General features: G+C 32.3%; 1 protein-coding gene across 10 annotated transcripts in view; it reads right to left on the bottom strand.

Annotated features, from left to right (window-relative positions):
• Window positions 1-538: 538 nt before the first annotated feature.
• The window catches only part of EPHA5 (EPH receptor A5), a 352,552-nt gene continuing 326,159 nt past the window's right edge, over window positions 539-26,931 (bottom strand). For 8 of the 10 annotated variants that reach the window (XM_001165182.6, XM_001165218.6, XM_009447819.5 and 5 more), the window contains 3 exons: window positions 17,685-17,878; window positions 13,753-13,908; window positions 539-5,711 (listed from right to left, as the gene is read on the bottom strand). In XM_001165182.6, the coding sequence (XP_001165182.1) occupies window positions 5,606-5,711; window positions 13,753-13,908; window positions 17,685-17,878 (456 nt within the window). In that variant the 3' untranslated portion in view covers window positions 539-5,605. Of the gene's footprint in view, window positions 5,712-12,339; window positions 13,909-17,684; window positions 17,879-26,931 lie in introns of those variants that run through there. The other 2 variants (XM_063809606.1, XM_009447822.5) reach the window with 2 other exon arrangements.

Below are 26,931 nucleotides of genomic sequence, written 5' to 3'. Positions count from 1 at the left end.
TCAGTCCTTGTGTCAATTAAGCCAGAATGTTGGAATAAATGATACTGTTATCTCAATAGCATGGGCAACAGTGTGGAATCAGAATTGTGTGATGGGAAGTTCATAGGTTTACTCTCAAATAAATGTGGATTTCATCAGCCTTTGAAGAGCAGTCAGGCCTTGGACAAGTTTTGGACAGCTTTACGCTGTTTTTTCTTCATCATTAAAATGGAGTCAATAATATGTAACCAAAAGGTAAAACTGGAAAATTAGAATACCGAATGGTGTATTCTCATTAAATGCTAACGTTTTCACTACCACTTCATCCTTTTTACCTGGTCATATAATCTTTACTTCTGAAGAAAAGCAGAGCAAAAATAATAGTCTACCTAGTGACAAAGAACTCAGAATTATTTACATAAAATGTATACTAAAATATTAAATAATATCATTTGTAGTTGTTATTTTATACATATGATACATATGAAAAGGAGTTGTGGATTATTCCCATAGGCATGGTGATGTTACATATTGTGACATAAATGCAAACAACTAGAAATATAATTTATTTCCTTGAATACAGTGCATTGTTTGCTATGCTTTTTACAAAAAGAGACCAATATGACACAATACTTACAGAAAAAGGCGGAGGTGTTTGTACTAAATGACACCTTTTCCTGTGACAATGCAACTCTTCCGCTCTATGCCGTAAGCACATGTATGGAGAGGAGATAGTCTTGGGCTGATGCTGATCAATAAAAGTCTTTTTTTTTTTCCAGATAGTGTGCATAGTTTTCTGTTTTTTCCAAATAATATATTACACTGTCACAAATCAACTTCTAATTAGATTTTGACACAGTAATGCACCTGTGCTACAATTTTAGTGTTAATCTCCATATGCAAAAATTATTTAAATGCAGGCTCATGAATCTGTTTTAGAAGAAAATGGGAGCTGATGGCCTGTAAAATATTTAGCATAAGAAGTTGAAACATTGTTATTAGAAGTAACTGAAAACATTACACAAAGGCTATAAGTTTAAACTTTCTGGAGAGGGTCAAGCATGACAATCAGATGTAACTGTATTCAAAGGGTTTTTATTTTCTGAAAAAATATAAAATTTCATATCTTACACTACAAAAAGCATGTACACAAACCAAATGCACATAAAGATTCAAATGAGAAAAAATACAGAAATCCTAATCCTTCTTTGAATTAACTGTGAGACAGGAATTTGAGATAGCCTGATGTATATCATAGAATAAGATATGCTATATAGCTGCTTCTGACATGTCTGAAACTAAGAGATTTTGGTAAAAATACTAACAAATGACTGAGTCTAAGTATTCTCAGGCTCTTATAAATGTAACTACACACTTTTAAAAAAATGACGGTAAAACTACAGCAACCTAAAGAGTCATAGATATGTTGACCACTGAAACTTCTACTGTGAATACAGTTTCCAGCCTGAATAAACATGACATTTTACCACCTTCAATTTTCTCCATTAACGTTTAGAAGAAACAAACAACATTTGATTCTGATTATTATAAACAGACTTTTTTTCTTTTAAAAGAATTGGTGTCTTCTTCTAAGCAATGATTATGTGGTCATTCTGAACAAGAACATTCAATCATTTATGTGTGAAAAGATTTCTTCATAAATTAATAAGAAATGAAAATAAAGTTCCTATTTCTCTTTTGATACATTACTATATAATTAACAGCACAATAGAGAAAATTATTCAATGTAAACAGCTGTGCTACAGAGTTGAAAAAATGATGACTTATTTTACTTATTAATGTCAAATAAAGCTAGCATTTTGATTCCATTTATTCTTCATCATCATCATCATCATCATCAGGATCATCATCATATTGTACCTACTTTTTGCTTACTTTGAAGTTAAACATCTGGCAGGACATTAGCAAAGACAGTTTACTATCACACTTATCTTCTTTTTTTTCTTATTTTTAGGAAAAACAAAATGAGAAAGGGACCTTATTCTACTATGTAATATAATACATCTAATAAATTTCTAACACCTGACTCAAATAGTGTTTGTCATCCAATGCACTTTTATAGCCAAAAATGTCTTCAGAAGGTAAATATCTGTGCTTGTGCTTCTGAGAACCCACTTTACATGGCATAAATAATGGTGTTAAAAATATTTTACTTTCACATACAGATTAAGTAGAAGACATGCAAACACGTAAGTGCTCAAATGATATTAACTTTCCATTTTAAACTTGAAACATGAAACTGTGTCTTCACTTTTTTACACTGGTCAAAACTCTTTTACAAACTGAATTAAGGATATTCTGCGTTGTTTAGGCAACTCTGAAACCAATAATGCTGGCCACACTTAAGTTTAGATAAAATATTGGAATATAATTTTTACAGTAATCTTACAACCTTAGAATACTGACTTGGTAATTGAAACACAAGAAATAAAAGATCATGCACATTGCAATTTTAAAACATAGGAAAATCAAAATCTTTACATCTTTACATAGAAATAGTACATTATGAAAAGAGCAACTGGTTATATTAATAGTATATAAGAGCAAATGACAAGATTAGAAACAAATTATGATAGGTCAAAGTAGTAATTGAGTGACTTCAAGTATCAGTCTGTTGAAAATTACTCCCTGTACCAATTTTTCAAAGTCCAATACTGTGAAAGAGTCATGCCCCTTAAGATATTGCTACTGGCAATTACAATAAGATTATGTATTATTTGCCAAATCTGTTGTATATACTAAAATTGTCATGTCTGTGCTTTATTTTTGGTAGTCTGGTGGGTGACAAAATGAATCAACAGAATAAGAAATTACACAATCAAGATTTGTTAAACTTTGCCTTGGATTACGGCCTCACTACATTTTACTAGAGTTGCCTCCTCTCCTTGTTCCATTTCTCACACTTGCAGATGAGATTGGCATTTTCCAATTGGTGACATACAATAGGAAACAAATATTTTAGAAAGGCATTCTTTCCTCTTTTTTAGGGAGAGTACTTGTTGTTTGACAGTCTCTTTATTCATTCTAAAGTCATATTAACCTTCCTTAGAAATTCTCAACCAAATTGAGATGCAAAAGAAAACTATGTGGCTATTTAACTTTCCTTCCAATTTACTTTCCAAAATGATCACCAAGATTGCAAAGAAGGCAAATAAATTTGATCCAAATTAATTTATATTCTTCCTTTGTTAAAAAGAGAAAATCTATATTGCAACTTAAAATTCTAGTCATTTAGATACACTCCACCCGGACCTCCTAATTATCTTTCAGCATATAAAGTTGGAAAACAATGTAGAAAATATCTTTGTTATGTCTAAGCAATTGTGGCAAGTTCATCAGCCCTAAAGCATATGGTAATTTTCCTTCTGAATCAATAAGGCTTTCATTCTGAAGTTTCTCAATTGTTACTTTATCACTTAGATTTGAATATTTCTATAAAATTCAATAAAGTGCCACATAATCATCATTTATTTTGTACAAAAGTAATTTGTTTCATTAATTTCTGTTTATTGAAATGAACGAATGCATCTTTAATAATGGTGATGCTTTTTTATGATTTTATCAAGAAAATATTAAATTCACATCTCTGGAAATTTCACTAAACTAATAGATTATATGTTTGCAGCACAGTTTGTGTGGACCCATTGTATATAGCCCTTATTATTATGAGAACTGAATGTATTATTTAAAAACTGTTTAGATTTTTGTTGTGGTTATTTTGATGTTTCCTGGTTCTTTAGAAAAGAGATACTTTACTGCTTAAGTAAAGGGTGGGCAGAATAGGAAGTAGTTATTTCCCAAAAGTTTATTCTTATATGTGCTAACATTCAAATAAAACAAGTGCTTGGAAAAAAGAATACCATTAATATAACGTGGCTATATTTCTGATAAATTTCATTAATCCAGGCTTCTCTGATCTACTGTACTATTAACATTGATAATCATGAGTAGGCTGTATTTTATTTAAATGCTCTGCTTTTTGAATAATCACATGACATTCCATAATTTTTATAAAGTATAATAATACAAAAATGTTGGTTATCTCAGGAGCTCAGTTTTGGACAATTTCTAATACACTGCATAATTTGTATGACAAATATAAGTCTTCATCATGTGTGGTATATAGAGCATACATAGAAGATATGTTATATTCCTTAATAAGCCTAATTACATAATACCTTGGATTGGTTCAATAAAATAAACTCAAAGCCATGTAACTGAATATAAACTGAAATTAACAAATGAATAAACATCCATTAAAAATAAAACTTATCAATTATTGAAATAAAATTCTGAAGGGAAAGAAGCATATATATATATTTGTGTGTGTGTGTACGTATATATATATATATTTGTCATAATTCCATTGCTGCCTTAGAGTCAAAATTTCTAGAACTGAGTCAAAATGGGAATGGTTACAAAGGATTAACACTTAAGGGTGATGCTTCGTGCTATGTGCCTGGATTTAACAACATTAACAGAAGCCTGCACAGTTAAATCCTTCTACATCCTGCTGAAAATGTGCCCTTTGGTGTCAACTTTGCTTGACAAGATACTTTTCAGGACTCAGAAAGATGAAATTTCTTACAGGGGTACAAGATTAATGGCTAGAAGAACTGCATTGTCACTGATATCACAAAATGTTTTTAAAAAGCCAAAGGGGATTTAGTCTTATACACATTTCCTTTTAGTGAATAAAGAGATTAGCTTTTGGACACATGAGAGGAAAAGAGACACAAGCTTGTGTTAAATTTTGTTTTACTGCTTCCCTATTTCTCCTATTCATATTACATTCTGAAACACTTGCTCCTATGTTGCTAAAATTGAAACACTATTAGAAATGCAAGCAGAATGGTAACACACACATGTGCAAGCAAACACACACACAATTCCATCTTAAATCAGTTCCTGGGTATATTGCAAATTATACAGTATATACACATTTATTACCTAATAATCTCTAGAAGAGCAACTAAAAGTAAATTTTATAACACAAAAAATAAATATACACCCTGTATTGTACTTTTTCTTGATCAAGCAACATGTTTATACACTAGTTTCTATAACTTAACGCTGTGTAACAGCATTTTAAAATTACAAAAGAAGATATCTATTAAGAAATAATCTAATCATATTGCTCTTCAATACACTTTTGTAGACAATTAAGACTTGAAGTAAACTTCAGTAAACTGTAGCTTTTGTTAGCTCACAAATGGCTATAAAACATTTCCTTTCAAGTAGATCCCTGGAAGTTTTGAAAGGGGTTGCCTTAATTCGGTCTATAAAAGTGCTATATAATTATATATTTCATGTACAAAATTTTGTAGAAGTAGTGGGAAGGATTCTGTTGTTGTAACTTAAGATGATGTCTAACCTCATGTCCCTTTTAATGCAAGATATGTTTGCTTCATGAAAAATGAAGACTAAGGACTAAGAACTGGATACTTCAGTAAAACCATGATTACAAATTCTGTGGCTGAGGCAAATGTTTTCTAAGGTTTAGAAATCACTGTTTCCCTTTTCCCCCTTTTTTTGTTAAAATAAATCTCAGTGCTGTTTACAAAGTGCAGAATCATTCACTTGAAGAAGCGACATTTACATGAAGTTACAATGGCACCATTCCGTTTACCAGCTGCACCTTCATTTCTTGAAGGCTGTTCATGATCTTCTTCTGGTGACCAACAAGAGTCACTCCAAGCCGTCTCAAATCCCTGCATGAAGAAAGCACACATTGGATGTATTGATTCAATTTGTAGCACACCTCAATATTTCATGTTGGCAAAGGGGCAAACATAGTGCAGACACTAGTTAGATTACAGTCCTAATTTAGACATACAGAGTCTAGTTTTTAAAGGTTAGGCTCTAAAATTACACCTCCAAAATCTGTTAGTAGTCAAAAAATATTTATAATGAGGAATTATATAATACATATTTGCTCTCATTTGTGGACATCACTATTTTAGTGGTGCCAAGTGGTGATAAAACAAATTTGCACATTATTACCAATAAAGAGTTAACAGGTACAATTTCATTGAAAAGTTTTGAAACTGCAGATTTACAATATTCATAAGCACTTTTTTTTTGCTAAAAGAAGCTTAAAATAGACTTTTAATATTTTATAGCTAAGCAGTTGAAAACGAAAGTCATAAAATGACTCATTCTATACAGTAATTTTATATAACAGATATCTTTAGGAGATAATCACCACTACATTGCTTTTATAACAATGTTTTACTTTTTTTTTTCTTTATACTGAAAGTACCAGAATTTTTTTTTTAATCAAATAACATCCAAGCTCTACTGGCACTTAGAGCATACTGAAGATTACATGCTTTCAGAACACTTTTCAATCAAGATACTTCTGTGCATTTTTTTCAACATGCTTATTATTCAAAATAAAACTACGAATATTTAGATTTCTAAACTAACAACATATTATGGAGCTCAAGACAAGTGGCCATGGTTTTTCAACGTTCTTTTACAGGATGTTTAGGAATGCTATTCCCCTAAAGTATGTATTTGTCAGATATGTTTGGCAAATGATAAGCATTAATTATAGGAAAAAATAAACATAAACAATTCAAAATCCTAAATGACAAAGATGTTTGCCATGTTAGATTTCTCAAGGTAATTACCTTATTGAACACATTATGTGAAAAGTGGAATCTTTTTCCATTCAGTGTGTGTTTTAATTCAAGATTTTCTTAGAGTTCTATTGAATTAATGACATTAGACATTAGAATAATCACAGGTAGAAACTGAATAGTTTTAATTGTTCTTTGAATTCAAAGAAACTCTTAATTATCAGAGAATAGAAATTAAAGGATGCTAAGGCTCTGTGTATATTCGTATTGGAAATTTTTTTTCCAAAATAATATTTTAGTTTTCTTCTCCCTTTATGGTTTATTGATTTGTTATGACAGTTTTAGGAAATGGCAAGCAGCTACCCCCCAAAAAAATGCTATTGATACTTGTGATAGAAACATATTTGTTTTTTAGAATGTGAATATTAAACAGTAAGCTTAAAAATTGTTACAACTAAAAGGTACCAGATTGGAATATAAAAATAATAATAGCCGGCCGGGCGCGGTGGCTCACGCCTGTAATCCCAGCACTTTGGGAGGCCGAGGCGGGCGGATCACGAGGTCAGGAGATCGAGACCATCCTGGCTAACACGGTGAAACCCCGTCTCTACTAAAAATACAAAAAATTAGCCGGGCGTGGTGGCGGGCGCCTGTAGTCCCAGCTACTCGGGAGGCTGAGGCAGGAGAATGGCGTGAACCCGGGAGGCGGAGCTTGCAGTGAGCCGAGATCGCGCCACTGCACTCCAGCCTGGGCGACAGAGCGAGATTCCGTCTCAAAAAAAAAAATAAATAAATAAAATAAAATAAATAAATAAAAATAATAATAGCCGTAGAGATGGCATGGAAGACAATCCTCAGGGAAACTTAAAATAAGTAAAATTAGCTTTGAAACAAAATCATTATTATTAATAATGGAATAGACTACAACCTAGCTAATTACAGACCAAACGAGGAATATAAGACACATGAGTTTAATCTTGTCTCTTTTTAATTAAACCAGAGTTTCTCAGCCTTGAACCTGTTAACGTTATAGGCTGGATAATTCTTTGGCTGGATAATTCTTTGTTGTAGAGGTGCTGTCTTATGCATTGTAGAATATTCGGCTGCATCCTTGGCCTCTGCCCACTATATACCAGAAGCACTGCAGCACCACCAGCCCTTCATTTTTACAAGATAAATTGTCATTGTCAATTTCTCCTTAGTGACAAAATCTCTCCTGGTTGAGAATCATTGAGATTTTATATATATATATATATATATATATATATTCACACATATAAATTGGTGACACTTTATAAACATATTTACACACCAATTTAGACACATATAAATTGGTGACATTTAATAGACATACGTCCTGTATGCTAGAAATATCAATAACCCTATGATACAGATTTTTAAATTTCCTTTTACGGATGAGGAAACAAAGGCTTAGATAATTTGAATTACTTAGCTATGAAACACAGCCAAATGGGTAACCAAGTTAGGGCTAATATCAGGTACCTGACAACCAAGTCTATACTTTTAATTTATCATTATTCTAAGAGATGATTTTAAGTAAAGCACTTCAAATTATATGCAGTAATTTATTCATCTATAAAATGAGAACCCTGTAAATGTAATTTAAAATATCCAAAATTCTAAAAGAAAATGTCTAATGAAGGGAATGAAACACATACTTTGCCTGAGGCTATGGTCACCAAATCTGACCATAGTAGTTTCTGTTATGCACTAATATTCTCATGTTTCCACATGTAAATTATTAATTATAAAGAATTATGTAGATGTGCGTATTCATGGGTGTTCACTAGCAAACTGGATCACAGCCAAGAGAAAAAGGATGAAAATTTTTTCCTAAACCGAAAACTGTCTCTGCTGGATAATTTAATTAGAACTAGAAACAAAGTTTTAAAACATGTGTTTTATCATATGTTTTATAAACCCATAAGAAATACTGATGAATCCAGATTGGGAAATATGGTTGTAATAATATATATGCTTAAATTGCATAATTCATGATTGCTATGTTAATTATTAGGAATTATTAGGAATGAGCCTTTGAAAATAACCATTATTGTTTATTTTGAATGCCTTGAAAGAATTTATAAGTTCTCTTTCAAACATGGAATTTATACAATCACAAAACTTAAATTTGAAGCATGTATGGGTTCCATATTCCAAATTTTGGTTTTGTCTAAAGGATATCAAATCACAAATAACTTATTTTTATTTCTACTGTCTTCTTATATTAGATAAAAAATATAATTTAATCTTCTGGATATGACTTGAGAACAAGAAAGACTCTAGCTTCCTCAATGTTTCGGTAGTTTAAATTTTTCATGATAACTATATCATACTAAAGAATTGTGAGGAATTTTATTTGATTAATAAATGTGGGTATTGTTTGAGTTTATTGAAAAATGAAATCTGTACTTCGTCAGAACATTTCATACTTAACAGATTTTAAGTTAAATCTGTTTGAATTTTAACAGTGAACTAGGGATAAAATTTTATGTCAAGAACAATTTATTATCTGATTATCCCTTGAGATGAATGTCAAAGGGCACACCAGTGAAATTATCTTTCTCCTCTTCCTTTTACTTCTCACTTGCCTTTCCATCTCATCCTAAACCCCATCTCCCCAGCGGAGAAATGGAATTACAGAAACAAAACACTGAATTTTACATACTGCCATAAATGATGTTTTCTCCCATGAAATTCTGTTGTTTTTCTTTAAATCTGACCTATCATTTCAAAAACTGTCAAATTAAGGTGAAGAGATTTAGAAGATAGGATAACTATAATAATGCATGCAACGTACATGTACCTTTATACAATGTGATTTTCAGTGAAAACATGGATAAATAAGATGAGTTATGCAAGTTAAAATAGTTCTCAGCAACTAAGTAGTTTCTTTTGAAATGCATCTTAATATTTTTTAATAACACTACAGATGAGAATTAACACAGTATTAGAAAACGTTTATAGTAAAGGTTAAATAACTGTTCAAATATTACTAAATATTTTAAGGTATTTTCTTCTAAGTAGTTTAGTCTCACATTTCTTATTTCCAATAACTCCCATTTTACTACCTAAACCACATATTAAATGGTCATCTTAGCAGTAATTACATAAATTTGATGAAAATAAAATATAAGAATGATATTGCTGCCCTATGTACAATAATTTTTGAAAAATAATTTGGAAATGGTGCAAGGTATACATTTTTTAATTTCATTTTTCTAAGTAGAAAATTTTATAGCTACACAATGTCTTAAGTGTGTTCCCATTATAAGTATGACACAAATTTTATCATGATTATGTATAATCTTAAGTAATACCGAAGGTCAATTCTAGTGATAACGAATTATATTTTGATATAGGCCTATGAATCTAAATATGACGAGACTAGCATTGTTACATAAACATAGTTTGGATTTTGTTGACAAAATCGATTACTTTTAGAAAAGCTTCAAATGTTATGAACTGTCATTGTTGGGTTTACATTTCAGTATTTTTTCAAACATTATTCAATAATATTAAACAATGGAAAAACACTGATATTAATGATGCTAAAATGGCAGAATGAAAATAGAGTAATAAAAAGTATATAGTTGATGTTGGAACCAACTCTTAATTATTCAGGCTTAAATTAATCTATCTACAGATGATTCATTCTCTTGCTCATTCTTCTCCCTTCTACTTTACACACCTTTTAGCCGTATCACTGGTACTTAGCCCCAACCAACATTGGCTGGATAGGAGAAGGGAGAAGACAGATTAATGAATATTCCCCAAACTTCAATATTTATTGCTTTTGTCAGAGTTTTATCATGCAGTTGTATGTTTGTCATTTTTTTTGTTAACTTTGCAGAACCCTAACAATCAATGATATAGACATTGTACAGGATAAATGTATTACTTTTGGCAAGAAGAGATTTAACCATGGTCTGTTAATGGTTCTCAATGGATGAGACGTTGTCAGGGCTAGAACACTGAGGACTGTAGGTACTCCTATGTGTACTTTAAGGGTATAATAAATCATGCATAATGACTTATTGATAAGTTAATAAATCTATTTGAATTAATCTGTAAAGATTTTGCCTCTGGATTTTGAAAACTTTAATTTTATTAGTTTAAGATTCTATTCCAGTAACTGATGACAACAGGAACCTCTTCAGCTGACACACAATTCGTATAATATTTAAATTTATTGGATTTTGCTCATTTTCTGAATAACCAAAGGTTGACAGTACTGATATGAAAAGAAGTTTAAAAAGTAGCTGTGATTCTGTCCTTAACTGAAATGTTTGGATTCAATTTTCAACTCACCTCAAGCTCACAATTATCCCTGTTGACAGTAACCCACTGCACTTATACAAGATGAGATAGTTTGCACCATTACTGCCACAATTGTTTTCATATAAATACTGAACACAGAATAGAAAGGTTTAGGCACAAACAGTAGCAGACAAACACATCTAAGATTGAAAGCCACTTTCATGAATATGCTTTGACTCTAAGACCTCTAAGTTCTTCATTACCTTTCAATATTTAGCTATACATGCACGTACTGGCAACAATCCATATACAAGCGAAGTTAAACCTTTGTGATGGAGATTTTTAACCAAAATATGTCGTTCTGAAAATTGCATATTTATTCTTTTTTTCTAAACCCACTATGAAAACAAATTTGATGCCACAAATTACAATGTAGTTTTTAAATATGGCAGTTGGACTATTCGCTTTATATGAATTGATTTTCACATTTTTCCTAAGTATTTACAACAGTTATGAATGTATTCTTCCATTCTCAGCTTCTATTATCTTCTGACAATAACTCTAAGAATTATATTTTATTACTTTCTTATACAGCCTTCATAAAATTAATACTTAGGTATGGGGTAAAGAATATGCGTGAAAAATCAGTATCAAGGTATTTTGAGAGCTGGCCTATTTCTTTTGCTGATAATCCCGTCTCCTTTGCCATTAGTCCTTAGCAATGACTGACTTTTTTTTTTTTTGGAAGAAGAGTAGGCAAAATGAACAGATGAACTTTAAAAAAATTTTTTTTGACCGAGCAACTGATTACTTGAGTTACTTAACATAATGTTTTGATAAATGTTCTTACAGTTGAAAAAAATATAGTCAAAAGCACAGAAAACAAAGTGGCATGTAGTTAAATTTAAAGGGCCTGGACTTGCCCCAAAAACCAGCTTTCTTGGAGTTATGATCTGCTGGCCCAATTCCTGGTAAGAAATGTATTAATGATTATGACCCCCAGGAATTTGGAGCAGTTACCATAGACAGACCAATACTTTCTGAATGGGAAAATGCTGGTAAGTCTCCCAATGTAACTTTACTCTTCTGGTCAGAGTAAATGAATTAAAAGACAAATGTTTGAATAAAGGCAATACAGCAAGAGGCCATAAGCTGGAGAAGAATCATAATGAGAAGACATAAGAGGTTATTAGGGCTTGAAAGAAAACAAAAACTGAAGAGCATTTGGGGATAGAGGAGCAGATAGGAAAGAAATAGAAAAAAAAGGAATAAGAAAAATGTGAAACTATAATGCTAAAATATTCAACATATTTATAGTATTTTGGGACCCCAAAGATATAAGTAAAACACAAGTAGCTAATGCAAAAACTATAATTTGTAATTATAACTATTTTTTGAAGGAAGAAGCAAAAATGTAGTAGATGTAACTATATACAGAAAATGTGCTATTTTAATAACAAAAGAGACATTGTTTAATGCAAATAATTTTATTATATATTTACAAGTAATCTGACATTGGGTAGAAGAAATACCTACAATATCATTTTAATATAAAATGACAAATGACTTTAATAAATTAAAATGACCATTTTTACTGAAAAATTAAATAGCAATCATGTAAAAATAGTTTTAAATTATCAGTAAATTTTTCAGTATACCAGTTTAAATATAGCACAAATGGGTTCCTTGAGTGTCCAAAGAAATAATGGACAAAGCATATGTGTCATCAAGTAGATATGATCTGGTGGACCGTGAGAATGAGATTCAGTAAATTTAGAAAGCAAGCTGAGTGGTTGGTTTCAGGTCCTTTTAGTTATCGGTATGAAGGAAGAGAATGCTGAGAATGTGACATTAATTGGTGATAAATGGTGGTACCCTGTTACCTTCTGTGGGGAGGAGCAGTGAATTCAATGAATCAAAGAATGTCAGAATAATAGAGATGGGTGAGCAAGAACTGCTCAATGTTCATATCACGTGTAGAAATGAAATAACAACTATGGTTTAGTGCTTCAGAATATTCTACCATTTTCTAAACCTTACGATATTTTAACCTTTGAATTGGCAGGTCATTTGAAGTAAGTTATCATTTTATTCACAGGTTAAAACATTAATGTTCATGTAATCTAGATGGAACCACCATAAAGACAGTTAATTTTCACAAATAACAATTAGGCTAAAACAACCACATGTACAGAGTATATAATAAAATACAAACAACTTACAACCTTAAAGAACTTAATATTTAACTCTGGTGATTTTTATTTAATAATGTTTGATAAATTTTATCTTAAACATGCAAACAGAAAAGGGCACAAATGGTTCCACTGAGATTGTACCAAATAACAAATCAGAGGCGGGATCTGATACATCCTCAGATTGAAAGAATGTAAGGTGCACCATTTAGAAATTAAATGAGATCCTGCCAGGGAAGCTTTGTTTAAGCTGCTGTTACCTTGATATTCACCGTAGAGAGCCAAAATGTACAAATATGTTTGGTCCTTATGTAGGACTAGCCACACCAATTGTGCTTACAGTTTATTTTGTTTTGTATTTACATTCATATAACATAGATACCAGTATAAAAAAACTTGTCAAGAAAACATCTTTTCCACAACACAAAACACCAGTATTTTGCCAAGGAGCTGTTATTCCAATTATTCAAGTATGCCAATGTTATTTGTTTGAAGCAAAGAAGCAAAGATACTGGCCACATGTAGCATTAACCATGCAGTTGTTAACAATACAGGCTAAAGATGATGAGGCTTCTTTTGAGAGCTGCCACACATCCGCAAAGGTTAACTGATTTCCCTTACCTCATCCAGATTGGTTTTTGAACAATTTTTCTTGCCCCAGCAATTATGTAAAAATTATCAGAAAAATTACTCACTCCAAGGTCACCTGAGCCACAGCGTCCATTGAACTGTATCCATTTTCCATGAAAATCTCTGTATACCGGCCCATCTTGATTGCCTCTAGCCATTCACCTACTGATCTGTAGGCCCCAGATCCTAGTGGGCTATGTTCTGCCAATAAATTAGATACTCTAAAACACATAAAACATAAATATTAAAAGTAACAATTTAATTCTTTTATAACAAAGTTTACTATAATGTTAACTCATATTCAATGGATCTTTGAGTCTGTAAGTATATTTATAGAGGAAAAATATGCAAATGTTAATATGGAAGAAAATAATTTAAAATACAGGAGAACACAAAATCAGTCTACTGAGATTATTTTATCCATAATTAATGAGGTCTTAACATGAGGACTTACTAATAAGTAAACTTTATGTAAAACAAAACAATAGCTAAAAATTTTATTGAGTACTAACAGATGAACACAGAGAATTTTTAGGACAATAAAATCTCTCTGTATAATAGTATAATGGTGGACACATTTGTCTAAATCTGTAAAATGTACAACACCAACAGTGAACTCTAATGTAAACTATGGGCCGTGGCTGATAGAAATACAGGTTCATCAATGGTAATAAATGTGTCATTCTGGTGGTTGATGCTGGTAATGGGGTGGGGGAAGGCTACATATGTGTAGAGTAAGGAGTACGTGGGAGATCTCTGCACCTTCCACTCAATTTTGCTGTAAACATAATATTTCTCTAAAAATCAGTCTACTAAAATTTGTCATGTAGTGATTTAGATATACTACTCTTTGTTTATGAAGGTAAGAAAAATGCTACCCACTACAGCTATGTGGGATAATTTGTGCAAAGCCAATCGATTTTTCCTAGAGGAACTTGTCGACTTCCTAGAGGAACTTATGCTCATTTAAGTAAATTTATCTGGAAGTTAAGAAACTATTTATTCTTTATTTTACACTTTTACATAGAGTGTTTCTTAATTCACCTAGGAGTGGTAGATCATGAAAAACAAAATGTAACCCCAAATACAAAACAAAACTTAATAGAATCAACTAAATCAATAGACACTTTTAATGACACTACATTCATATTCTTTGGACAATAATAATAATGATATAATGATGATGATGACTTTTAGAAATGTATCATAAGGGAATAATCAGAAAAAAATGGCAAAAGGAAACTAAATATTAAAAATAATTTACATGCCCATCATGTAAATTTACATAATTTACATGTGAAATTCACTTAAGTAAATTGCAACTATAAGAAAAAGGACACAAATACCTTTCTCTCTACTCAGGTTCTCTCTACTTTCTCACATTCCATTTACCCTTCAGTATAGTTTCTTCAAAACCAATTTTATAAAAATTACTCTAGTTGAGATGGTCAATGATCTCTCTTTTGCCAAAATCTGTGAGCACTTTTCAAACTACAAAATGACTGGCCTCTTGGAAACATTCAACCAACACCACTACCACCTCCCACCTTACTCTTGAAATCCTACTCTGTCTGAACATTGTTTAAATCACAATTGTGTGCGTGTGCGTGTGAGAGTGTGTGTCTGTGTGTGTGTGTGTGTGTGCTGGATTCTCCTCAATCTCCTTTGCCTGCTAGTCTTTTTTTTTTCTTTTTTTTTTTTCCTGACTTTAAAACTCTAAGGGAGCCAGGACTTGGCCCTATATTTTTCTATTTAGGCTATAACTCCACTATAGACAATTTTACTCATTTTCATATCTTTAAAAAGTATCTACTTTTTAAAAATTTTTGTTTCCAGACTAAGATTCTTCTATATCCATATGCCTATTTTGTACCTCCATATTTCTCAGAGAAATACGGCCCCAGGTCCAAGACCACACTCCTCATCTCCACATCCGTGTGCTCTTGAAGTTCTGCCCATTATATAGTATGATGCAACAGTCCACCTCTTCCCTGTCCTCATTTTTCTCAAAACGTATCATTGTGCATACCATCTATTCAACTTCCAATATATTGTACAGCCGACCACTTCTCTCCCATTCAATATTAATACCACCTTATTTCAAGATATCATCATGTCTCGCCTGTACAATCTAACCTTCTAGTATTCATCTTGAATTCAACCCTCACTCCCCACTCCAAAACCAAACACACAATTGGTTTTGAAATTTTTATTTTGTTCAGTGTCTCTCTCCTAACAGTGCATTGGCTTCATAAAGGCAAATACTTAGGTCTATTTGCTTAATGCTGTATCCTCAGCACCTAGCCCACAGCATGACCCAGAGTATAAAGGTGAATAGATGTTGGATGAATAAATGAATATGTTATAGTGATTTTTAGCCATTAGGCATGAATTGTGAGAGAGAGAATTGCAGAAAGAAACAGTTGGAGAGTAAGATCTTGAAGTTGAAGTTATGAAAGAATTGCAATTTTGATAATAGCAAGGTCTAGAATATAAGCATGGAAAGGAAAGCACAAGGTAGATTTGAGAATAAAATCATTGAAGGAGAAAAATTCAAGATATTTAGAGATACTGGAATATCATCTACATGGTTATTGAAGTCATCAACTCTTGTGACATAGGTAGGGATGGAGAAAGGGCGAGACAATGGACCAGGAACTAACAATTTCTAGAGTCAGGATATGCAGATGACTGAATAAAGGAAAGGTAGTGAGTGGTACAGTCGGTCTTAAAGCAAAATTTGTTTAAACGAAACCTAGAAAGCTGAATCCTATATACTGCATACAATGAAATAAGAAAATTATTTAGAAATTTTTAAATGCTCTCAAGCTATAATAATGATGCCTATATAAATTAATATAATTTAGAACATAAGTTTTTTTTTACTCCTTTTGTACGTCCATTTGTGACAATGTAATATAATTCAAATAAGTAGATAAGAGAAAGTCTTAATATTTTACATGACAATAAGCAATTTAAAAGCAGATATTTAGGGAACAACATAAGGAATAATTGCTAAGAAGACACGTTCTCCATTTGCTACCACAGGAAGTTAATGATGCTTGAACAGAGTTTGAAGATTCATTCCTCATTTGTATTTAAAATGACTTTCCATCTAGTAAACAAATGTTATGTCAGAATCATAGAACTTTCGTAACTTTATTAACAAATTGTTTCTCATTTAGTCCATGCTAATAGGCAGCCAATTTAGTTATTAACATAACACTTTCTTGTAAAAATAGACAACTGCCTCAAACATAGTGAAAATAACAATCTGGTAAATTTTCTAGTGCAGAATCAAACTGATTTATTTTTTGAGAAGATAATTCTGTTTTTCAGAAAAACAGAAAGGCATGCTTTACAAATATGAAACATTATTTAAATGCATTCATGTGCTATTCAGAAAAGTAAAAAGTATGCTCATTTACTCCCACAAATTTTCTCCACAAGATTACTCATTTATCAGTTTTAAATCTCATTCAAACTACATGCTAAATAACCAAAAATCTGTGTGCAACTGGATAAGAGCAAAAGGGTCCTTAAAATTGTCAATGTTTCTAAAATATGAATACTAAAATGTATTCTAAATAAATCAAAGAGTAATTATTGCTAGATATCTCTGGTTTAAAATGCATCAGTGCTTAACTGGCTTTTTCTTATGTTATAATCTTATATTCCTCCTCCTCACCTATCCTCCAAAATGCGTGAAAATACACACATTTAATTTTTTTTATGCTACCTCAATGTGGGTATAGTTCATTTTTCTGAAACCTGGCATGTCACACTATTAGATTAGGTATAGGTGATTTTAAGTATCATTTAGTCACATATTTCATTCATTGTAAGAGAGTAGCATGCAAAAACTACATCCAAATAAATTAGTGTCATATAGATTCACAGATTAATGTCTATACAAGAATGATTTAATTGATAAAATATTTGTGACGTCAATCTGAATTAGCTACATTCTGGAAAATCACTCGATCTGGCCTTGTACCTGCAGGATGCATTAACCAGTGTCTTCAGACTACTTGGGTTACGTATCAGCTTGTCCAACATGTTGACTATTTCATCAAACTTGGGCCTGCTATTTCGGTCTTTCTGCCAGCAATCCAGCATTAACTGATAGAGAGCAGCAGGACAATCCATGGGGCTTGGCAGACGATAGCCTTCCTCTACTGCTTTAATCACCTGTATAAAGCAAAACAGAACCAGCACCCCAACATCACAAATTTAGTATAGAATATCTTTAAAAATGTCCCACTGTCCAACTTTTATCCTTTCTTATCCTTACTCTTGCAATAACAACTAGCATTACTGTCTTTAAAATCCACGGCTATTTCCATTTGCTGCAAAATACAACATAAAATAAATATACTATCATAATATAAAAAGATAGGCTTTCTTCACGTATTATAAATAAAATAAATGGTAATCATTTTTTCTTAAAATCTTGGTGAAGGGTGATTTGTAAAATTAATTGACATAAAATATACAGTTCATGTTTTATTTATCCTTGCACTCCAGAATCAAATAGAGATTAAATTTTCTAGTGATTTTTCTGAAAAGTTAATGTCTTTTTAATGAAAAAATACGTGCACAGCCACATTTTTAAAGTAATAGAACTGCAATTTTACTTCAAAAGAGACTTTTGGATGGTAAATGATGGATAAGTCAAAGGCTAAATTAGCATAACTGTCTCATGTATCATTTAATAATGTCAAGGTCTGACTGTTTATTATCATCTGCTGATTTCTGTCAGGAATCTGGAATGACTGTCTAGTAGCACAAGAATTCTAAATATCCTTGATTTTAAATGTAACCACACATATGAGTATCAGCCTAATTGTGCGGTCATTTTATCAAAACCATTTGTAATGTTGCTGCCCATATCAAAATACCTAACTTAAGAAGAAATTTGTTTATGCTACCAAACACAGCAATACAGGTTTATTTTATTATTAAAATTCAAATATTTGAGTGATACTAAAACAAATATTAATGAACATATTTCTCAATATCTTATTTTGCATATTTTTTTAACAATTAGTCTTAATTACACTTTTCCACAAAGAATTCAGAATTGATTTGATAAATGGAAAAAATGATTAGCATAGGAAATTTACAAAGATAATTTTAATTTTTTTTCTTTTTCTGCTGGCACATAATAATTGTACATATTTATGGAATACAGAATGATCTTTCAACACAGGTATAAAATATATAATGATCAAATCAGGGCAATGAGCATGCCTATTACCTCAAACATTTATTACCTGTGTTGTGAATATTCAAAATCCTCTCTACTAGCTTGTTGAAAATATACAAGAAGTTATTGGTAAGCATATTAACCCCACAGTGCTGCAGAACACAAGAATTCATTCCTTCTACATCGCTGTAATTTCGTATCCCTTAACCAGCATCTCCCCTTCCTCCCTTCCCCTTCCCCTTCCTGGCCTCTGATAGCCACATTCTACCCTTCTACCTCCATAAACTTTTTTTTTTTCAAAGACAATTTTTAAGCATTGGAAAGAAAGCATTCTCCTTATGATAAATAAAATGGCACCTGACCCAGTGCAGGGGCAGATGGAAAGAAGATTAAACGGTACTTTTAAAGTAGTTAAAACCAAGCAAATTCAAGCCTATCACATTGGATGGTAATTTCTGTTAACTTTAGGCAAGCACATTTCTGAGGGGAGAAAATGTTGTCAGATATAATTTGGGACTTCTTTTATTTGAAGTGAGTAGAGAACACCCAGATGGCAATTTGCAGGAATCTGGCTAGTGCATAGGAGATAGCTGGACTGATAATATAAAGGTAAGGGTCATCAGCACTTGGCCACAGCTGATGTAGTTTATATCCCCCCTGGAAAAGCATATAATAAAGATTCTTAGAAATACCAAAAGTTAAGTGCAAGCAGAGAAATAAAAAGTACTCAAGGACTCCAAAATTAAATGGTCAGATAACTTCAATAATTGAGCAAAAGTCCTAAGAGCAGCCTACTATCTTAGTTAATTTACCTCAAAAACAATATAGTAATTATAAGGCAAACTCCAGGAGAAAATGTTTTCAGTAATTATAACATATAATTAACGTAACTTATTAAAATTTATACATATTGAGAAATAAAATAATAAAACAACAGATACATGAGAAACATACTAGCCAATAATTTAAGAAAGAAATAACAATGCTAAACAAGCCTTGAAAAAATATTTATTCTCACTAATGATCAAATAAAGAAATATTTTTAAAAATTATCATTGGTACGCATAGATCGATAGTTTATTTATTTGTTTGCTGATTATAAGATTTTCCATGGCTGATAAGGACAGTTTTTATTCCTTTTAACAGCATATAGGTATCAAAATAAAGCATCCTAATATAAATCGCTTAAGTCATGTAATATATTTGCTATGCAGTGAGAATAGTAATTCTTATTTATTCAAAACACGGTTTATTTCATAATTTGCCCTTTCTCCAAAGCTGCTACCAATTAGTTCGATTTTTTTCTTTAGCACCCTTTTTTTTTTCAATAATCCTTCCTCCACTAAGCCCAACAATACAGACGTTTACTTTAAACACCTTAAGAAGTTATTTGACCTGTGAAGATATTTCTAGAATTTATTTCTTAATCGGTCTTATTTTCGGGTAAATTTATACTTAGAAATACAGTGCTCTGTCTCTATATCAACTTAGAACTGGGTCCAGGTAATTAGGTCATGAAATTTAATTCTAAATTAATTGTTAGAATTTATTTTAAAAATAGATTTGCAACTATAACTTCACATTTTATATTAGAAGTTTCCTTTTTTTTCCCATTTCTAATGATTGGTTATAATAGTTTTGGGGGAAATAGATAGCATTACTACTCTGGTAGGTTGTAAAATGATGGAAATCTACCAAAAATGACCAAAGTGCAATTTAGGTGTTCATTTTCCCATGCAACTTATAACATATAACCAAATGAGTTATAATCTCGATGGACTTTCTCATTACTATTAGATTTGTTGATACAGGTGGCTGAGATGAACAAAGTAAAGAAAAGATAATTAGAATGAGAATTTTTACAGGCAAGCTGGCACCAGTTCAGATGTGCTATATCTGAAATAGTATAATATGCTATGCATTTTCTTGGCATTAGCATGTAAACTGATAGTCTGAACACAATACTGCCTCTCTTTCCAATTCCTAAAAACATAACTTAGCCCCCTATATGGTATTATTCATTTGATGGCAAGGTGGCTCTCTGGGCTCCTTCTATCACATCAGTGTCATTGGGTTAGCATTTTTAGGTGTATATACCTATTGTGGGTATGGTTGCTTTTCCCAACCACAGACCCTCAGCCAGCAATAGGAGTTTTGAAAGGCTTTATTCACAAACACAGAATTCCACATAGTATATCACCCATCCAGAGTATGCCTTTTGCAATGAAGAATGTATGAGGACTTAACTATCACAAATAGTTAAGTTCTCACTTAATATCATGGATACGTTCTGGAAACTGTGACTTTCAGTGAAACAAAGTATAATGAAACCAATTTAACTATAACTTTGTTGATATAAACAAGAGTTAAGTTCTTAGGGCATATTTCTGGTCACAAAAACATAACTAAACTTCTAATAATGACCCAAAACACCTCTATTATTAAACACTGAAATAAATGTGAGCTATACATACATTTAAGAAAAAGTGACAAAAACAGGTAAGATAATTGCTTATTTGCTTATTCCAGTTTAGAGCTGCAGGTGGCTGGAGCCTATCCCAGCAGCTCAGGGCACAAGGTGGGAAACAACCTTGGCCAGGACACCATCCCTTTGCAGGACACACTCACACTCATGCCACACTCACTTGGACTGGGACCATGTAGACACACCAATTAATCTAAAGGGCATATCTTTGTATATGGAAGGAATCCCACACAGACATGGGGAGAACCCGCATGCTCCACACAGACAGTGGCCCTGGCTGTGAGTTGATATATTTGTTTTTCTCATCAACATTATAACAAAGTGCTGTTGAACAAAATTATGTTATTCCAAGAACTTTTGTACTTCATGAAGTGCTGATAAATTTGTAACAACTCACTCTCCCTCGGGGAGGACAAATTTGTAATATTTGTATCGTGACATGGTGTAAATACTCTCTCTATGCCAATTGTAAGCTACTAATATGGTCTCATTCAAGTAGAAATATTCTAAAAATATGCCAGCTGGTACAAGCTTGTTGGAGCACACCAGCACACATAGTTCATTATCCAGAAGCAACAAGACACAGCTGAAGCACCAACATGGAGACAAGATTCTGAAAGTATGGGTGTTATTCTTCATGTTGCGGTATATATATAGTCAGATACTTCTGTGTTGTGCTCCATTCCCAGTGACTCTTGCCAGAAAACACAGCAAAGCTCCATTGAATTAACAGTTATGAATTACTCATGCAAAGAGATCAGCAGAAAAGAAGTCACCATAATGGCAAGGATAACTGATACTGAGCAGCAGGAAGCAGTTGGACTTCTTTCTCACAGTTGGGGCAGGGAGAAATATGTGTGAAACCCCAAGAATGAGGAATTAGATCAGACCACCAGTTAAGCCATCACGACCTGCCAAGATCATAGTGAGGGGGAGTCAGAGTGGATAGTGGAGGAGGGGGAGGATAAGGACCAGGTGAGGTCCTAAGATCAACTATAGCTACAGGCTGCAGTTCATTTAGTAACCTGCCTCTTCTGAATTCTTTCTTAGGAGGAAGTGCCCACAGAACCATGAAACAGATGCTTTCTGAACCTATGCGAAGTAAGTGTGTCATGGCAAGAGAATAGAGCATGGCAATCATAAACATTTGTCTCTAGGCTCTTCACCTGCAGAGATAGTAATTGGCCAACAACGCTAGCTGCTGTGCTCTAAAGCCCTTCATCACATGTGCACCTGCATAAAGCTTACTTTATGCACGTTGCTTCCAGGCAATTATGGAGTATGGCAAGGATAAAAAGACTCCTTTAGAATGGCATTTCCCCTCCATAGCTTGCACCCAATCATCCTTCCTTCCTTCCGTCTCTACTGTACCTAGGGACATACCTGTGTCACAGTCTGACATCTATCCCGGCTTCCCTTCATCCCTCCTCAATTTTTCTTAGAAAAATTTTCCTTAGTATCTAATTATTTCCTGTTGACATAGGTTTCTTGGAGGGCCTAGATTAGCCTATGGATTATGTCAGTCATAGCCATGCAGGATGTTTGCAATTATCTAGATTCATCCATATTACAAATCTACAAGATAAAAATTATTATACACATTTCACATATGAAACACCTCAGGTTCCAAATAATCAGAAGGTTTAAGAAATTGCCCATCTTTAACAGCTAAGAAGTGGGGGTAGCAGGATTCACAAATTAAGTATTTTTGTCATGAAAACCTGTGGTCTTTCCATCTTGGTGCTGAGTCACACCATTGAAATTAGAAATCATCATCGCTACACTTCAACACACACCAAATAAAATAATTTGAGAGAGATATGAATGTCACCCTATAGAATCATATTTATTTGCATCATTAATAAATATACATATGAATGCCACCCTATAGAATCATATTTATTTGCACCATAAATAAATAGATATTTACATATTATATATATTTATATTTATATAAATTATTGTGTGTGTATATGTATATATGTTACATATCTCTCTCTCCAGAATTAAAATGAGCTGTTTTGGAAGATAGAGCATTCTTCATCACAGGAGATGTGAAAATGTAGGCTTGAAAACTGAGTGGCAGGAAGATTAGGAAGATTATAGGAATTCAAGCATCAGCTGTGTGTTTCCATGAATTAAGTTCTATCTAGGGCTTGAGTACCTATGTTGCTAGGCATTTACTTGAAATCTCACATATAGGAGCTGTTACTATGAGATATGAAGCTCCCTACAAATGACTAGAGTTTATGAATATATTTCTGGAAGCAAACCCAGATGACATAGAAATAGTTTCAGATATATCAGTTTTATTCTAAGATTCTAAGATATATCCGTTTTTATTCTAAGATAGTTATTAAAGATATATTGAGTATGTTTTTTTCTTAGTGCATCAATCTTAGATCAGTAGACTTCCAGAGATTAAAGAGATCTTAGAAATCTTCTGTTGAAGCCTATTCCCTTTATAATCATTGAAACTGACCAAGAGTTGTAGAATCCAAGATGACTGGTTTAAGTCCAAGATTTTCGTTTCGTTGTTGTTGTTAAACAGCCAGGTACAGAAATTTTGAGCTGAAGAACTGATAATTTTTTACGTGTCATTTTTTCAAAAGCATAAGAATTTTCATGAGGCTACTAGTTCCTAAAATAATTACTTACATCCAAGGGCGGCATTATCCTTAAAAGATGAATATTCTTTGGTCAAAGACACTCGTTTTAGATTACATAGCAATGAGGCTAAGGAGTCAAATAATTTGCTTACTGTCAAATCAGTAATTTGCAGTATTTGGATGAGAACTAAATTCCTCATACCCCTTCTTTAGTTAATTACAACATACTGCCTCTTTATTTTAGCAAGAAATATGTCAATAATATAAGCAATATACATAAACATATAAGGAATATGTATACATATGTATATGTATGTATATCGGATGTGCCAGATATACATATATACATATATCAGCAGTATAAATTATATGTATATGAGCAATATACATAAACATATAAGGAATATATGTTTATGTATATACATCAACATATACAATATACATAAACATATAAACAATATACATAAACATATAAGCAATACACATAAACATATAAGGAATATGTATATGAGCAATATACATAAACATATAAGGAATATACATAAACATATACATATGTTTATGTATATTGCTCTTATACATATAATTTATACTGCTGATGTATGTATATATGTATATCTGGCACATCAGAAATGAAACAAAGAATAGAAGGAGGAAGAGAGGCACACCCAGTACAAAGCTAGTTGATCTTTTCTGGAGTCAAATAGTCTTTCTGCTTTACAAGTAAGATCTGGGCCAACAGAAGTAGTAATAAAACGACTGGATTAAAACTGGCCAGAAAAAGAAAGCACAGAATCTGACTTCCTAAAACCAAAAAAGGCAAAAATACTTCCAATATAAGAAGATTAAAAAACAGACTACTTAAATTAGTTTTCAAAATATTGTGCAATCTATGTACTTAGTAGAATCTATACAGTCATATACTCTGCAATAAATATAAGAGAAAGACCTTGTCACTAAAAATAAAAATGCAACACAATGAAATCTTTAGTTTTTATTTTAGCTTCTGAAAACTGTTGATATTTGAAGTGTTTACTATCAATAAATAGGCTTCTACTGACTACATGATATTATCTTAGCTTCTGAGCTTGAATCAGAGTTCATGGTCTGGTATTTACCTAAAATCTCCTTCGTTGTTCTAGTTTATTTTCATTATTGTCATTACAGGTTTTCTTCCTGATGGAAGAGGCAATCCTAAATCAGAAGACTCCTACTGCTGCATTTTGTCCTCCTGACACAGAGGAAGATCTCCTCTGTGAGATTTAGATTATCCTGCATGTCTTGGAAACGTATCATTTTCATGGTGGCAAAGCCCTTTACGAATCAGATAGCATCTGGAATGTACAGATTATGGAATATATCATTTGAAATTGCCAAATCAGTACTTCTACTTTGTTTTCCGAGAATTTTTCTCCAAAGAAATATTTAGTGATTGTGATCATTAAATATAGTTGATTTGTCATGTTTCTTGGATACAAAATTTGAACAGAAATTAAGGCATAGGAAATTTAGTGCTGTATCTGAAAACTAAAATGCCACTTATGAACTAGCTGAGAAAGTAGCAATGCATGCATTGGACATTGTATTATAGACAGATATTTTAGAATGATCTTTAATTGTATGATCATTTTCTGTAAACCTCATTTAAATTCTTAGAAAACCAAGTAGAAGCCAAAATATTAGTTTTTTTCTTTCTTAAAACTTCCCGAAACGTTATATAAGCAATTTCTAGTGTTTTTCTAAGTAATTTGAAATACAGTTATCTGAAAGAGTATCAAGACACTCAAATAGCTGAAATCAGGAAAATAAAATTAAAGGCACAAGGAAAAATAAAAATCACAAAGAAAGCACTATGAGAGTAAAAATAGATGATACTATAATGTTAAAGAAGTGATTAAGCATTAGATAAATGAACTTTTATTCACTTATCTATGCAACTTTGTAGTGCCCATCCACAAAGAGTAGTTTCATTGACTCAGCACTTTGATTATGGGATTGGCCAATGAGATTTTAGCAGACATGTTGCAGGCTGAGATGTAATTGGGCTCCTTCTTACTCTTCAGCCATTTTGCAAATGAGATCACGTTTGGGCTAGCTGCTGGTCTCAGGAGGAAAATAAGAGACTTGTGGAAGAGAGCCAAGGCATACTAATACAGACCCACTGGCCCCCAGGAACATAAGAAAGCCTAGTCAAGATGAGCAGTTATGAACATTCACCTAGCACCAGTGTTTGCACTGGTGTATAATTGTGTCTGTGACAGATACAACTGTATTAGGCATCATTCCTTATAACGTGGATGATCTGCTGCACAGCTGGGAAAAACTAATAATTCGGAGTGACAGGATCAGAATTCAAAATATCTCAAGTGTGAATAGGAGTTAACCAGGCAAATAAGGGATGAATGTTTCCCTTGAGTGAAGTAGACACATGGTAGAAACCAGTATATCAAGGCTCGCTGCCAGGATGGATTAAAATACTTTCACAAAAATTAAAGGGAAGAATGGCATTGCAATGAGGTTTAGATAAGTTAGAAATGAAACCACGCAGTGTTCTGCAGGGCCTGTTAGCATTTGACATTTATCTGAAGAATAGAAAGTAGTAAATGGGTCTGGTCTTAGTCTAGACTAAGATCAAGATCAATCCAGAGTAATCATATATTCAATTGAACATTTTATATTTTATATTAAATTAGAAAGCTGATGTAGGACTATTGGTTAGAAATGAAAGAGAGGTAGGAGACATTGATTCAATTGGAGACAGTGTGATGCTCAGATACAAAAATTTTAGAGAACCAGATTGAAATTTCTGCTATCACTTTCATTATTTCTGTGATGGTAAATAAGTCATTTAACATCTCCAAGCTTCAGTTTCTTAATTGTAAAACAGTAATAATAATAGCACCTCTCTGACACAAGGTTGTTAAATATAAGTATAAATACA

Source organism: Pan troglodytes, chromosome 3 (assembly GCF_028858775.2).
Source record: "Pan troglodytes isolate AG18354 chromosome 3, NHGRI_mPanTro3-v2.0_pri, whole genome shotgun sequence".
Classification (NCBI taxonomy): Eukaryota; Metazoa; Chordata; class Mammalia; order Primates; family Hominidae; genus Pan; species Pan troglodytes.
This window is presented reverse-complemented; position numbering and strand designations above follow the sequence as displayed.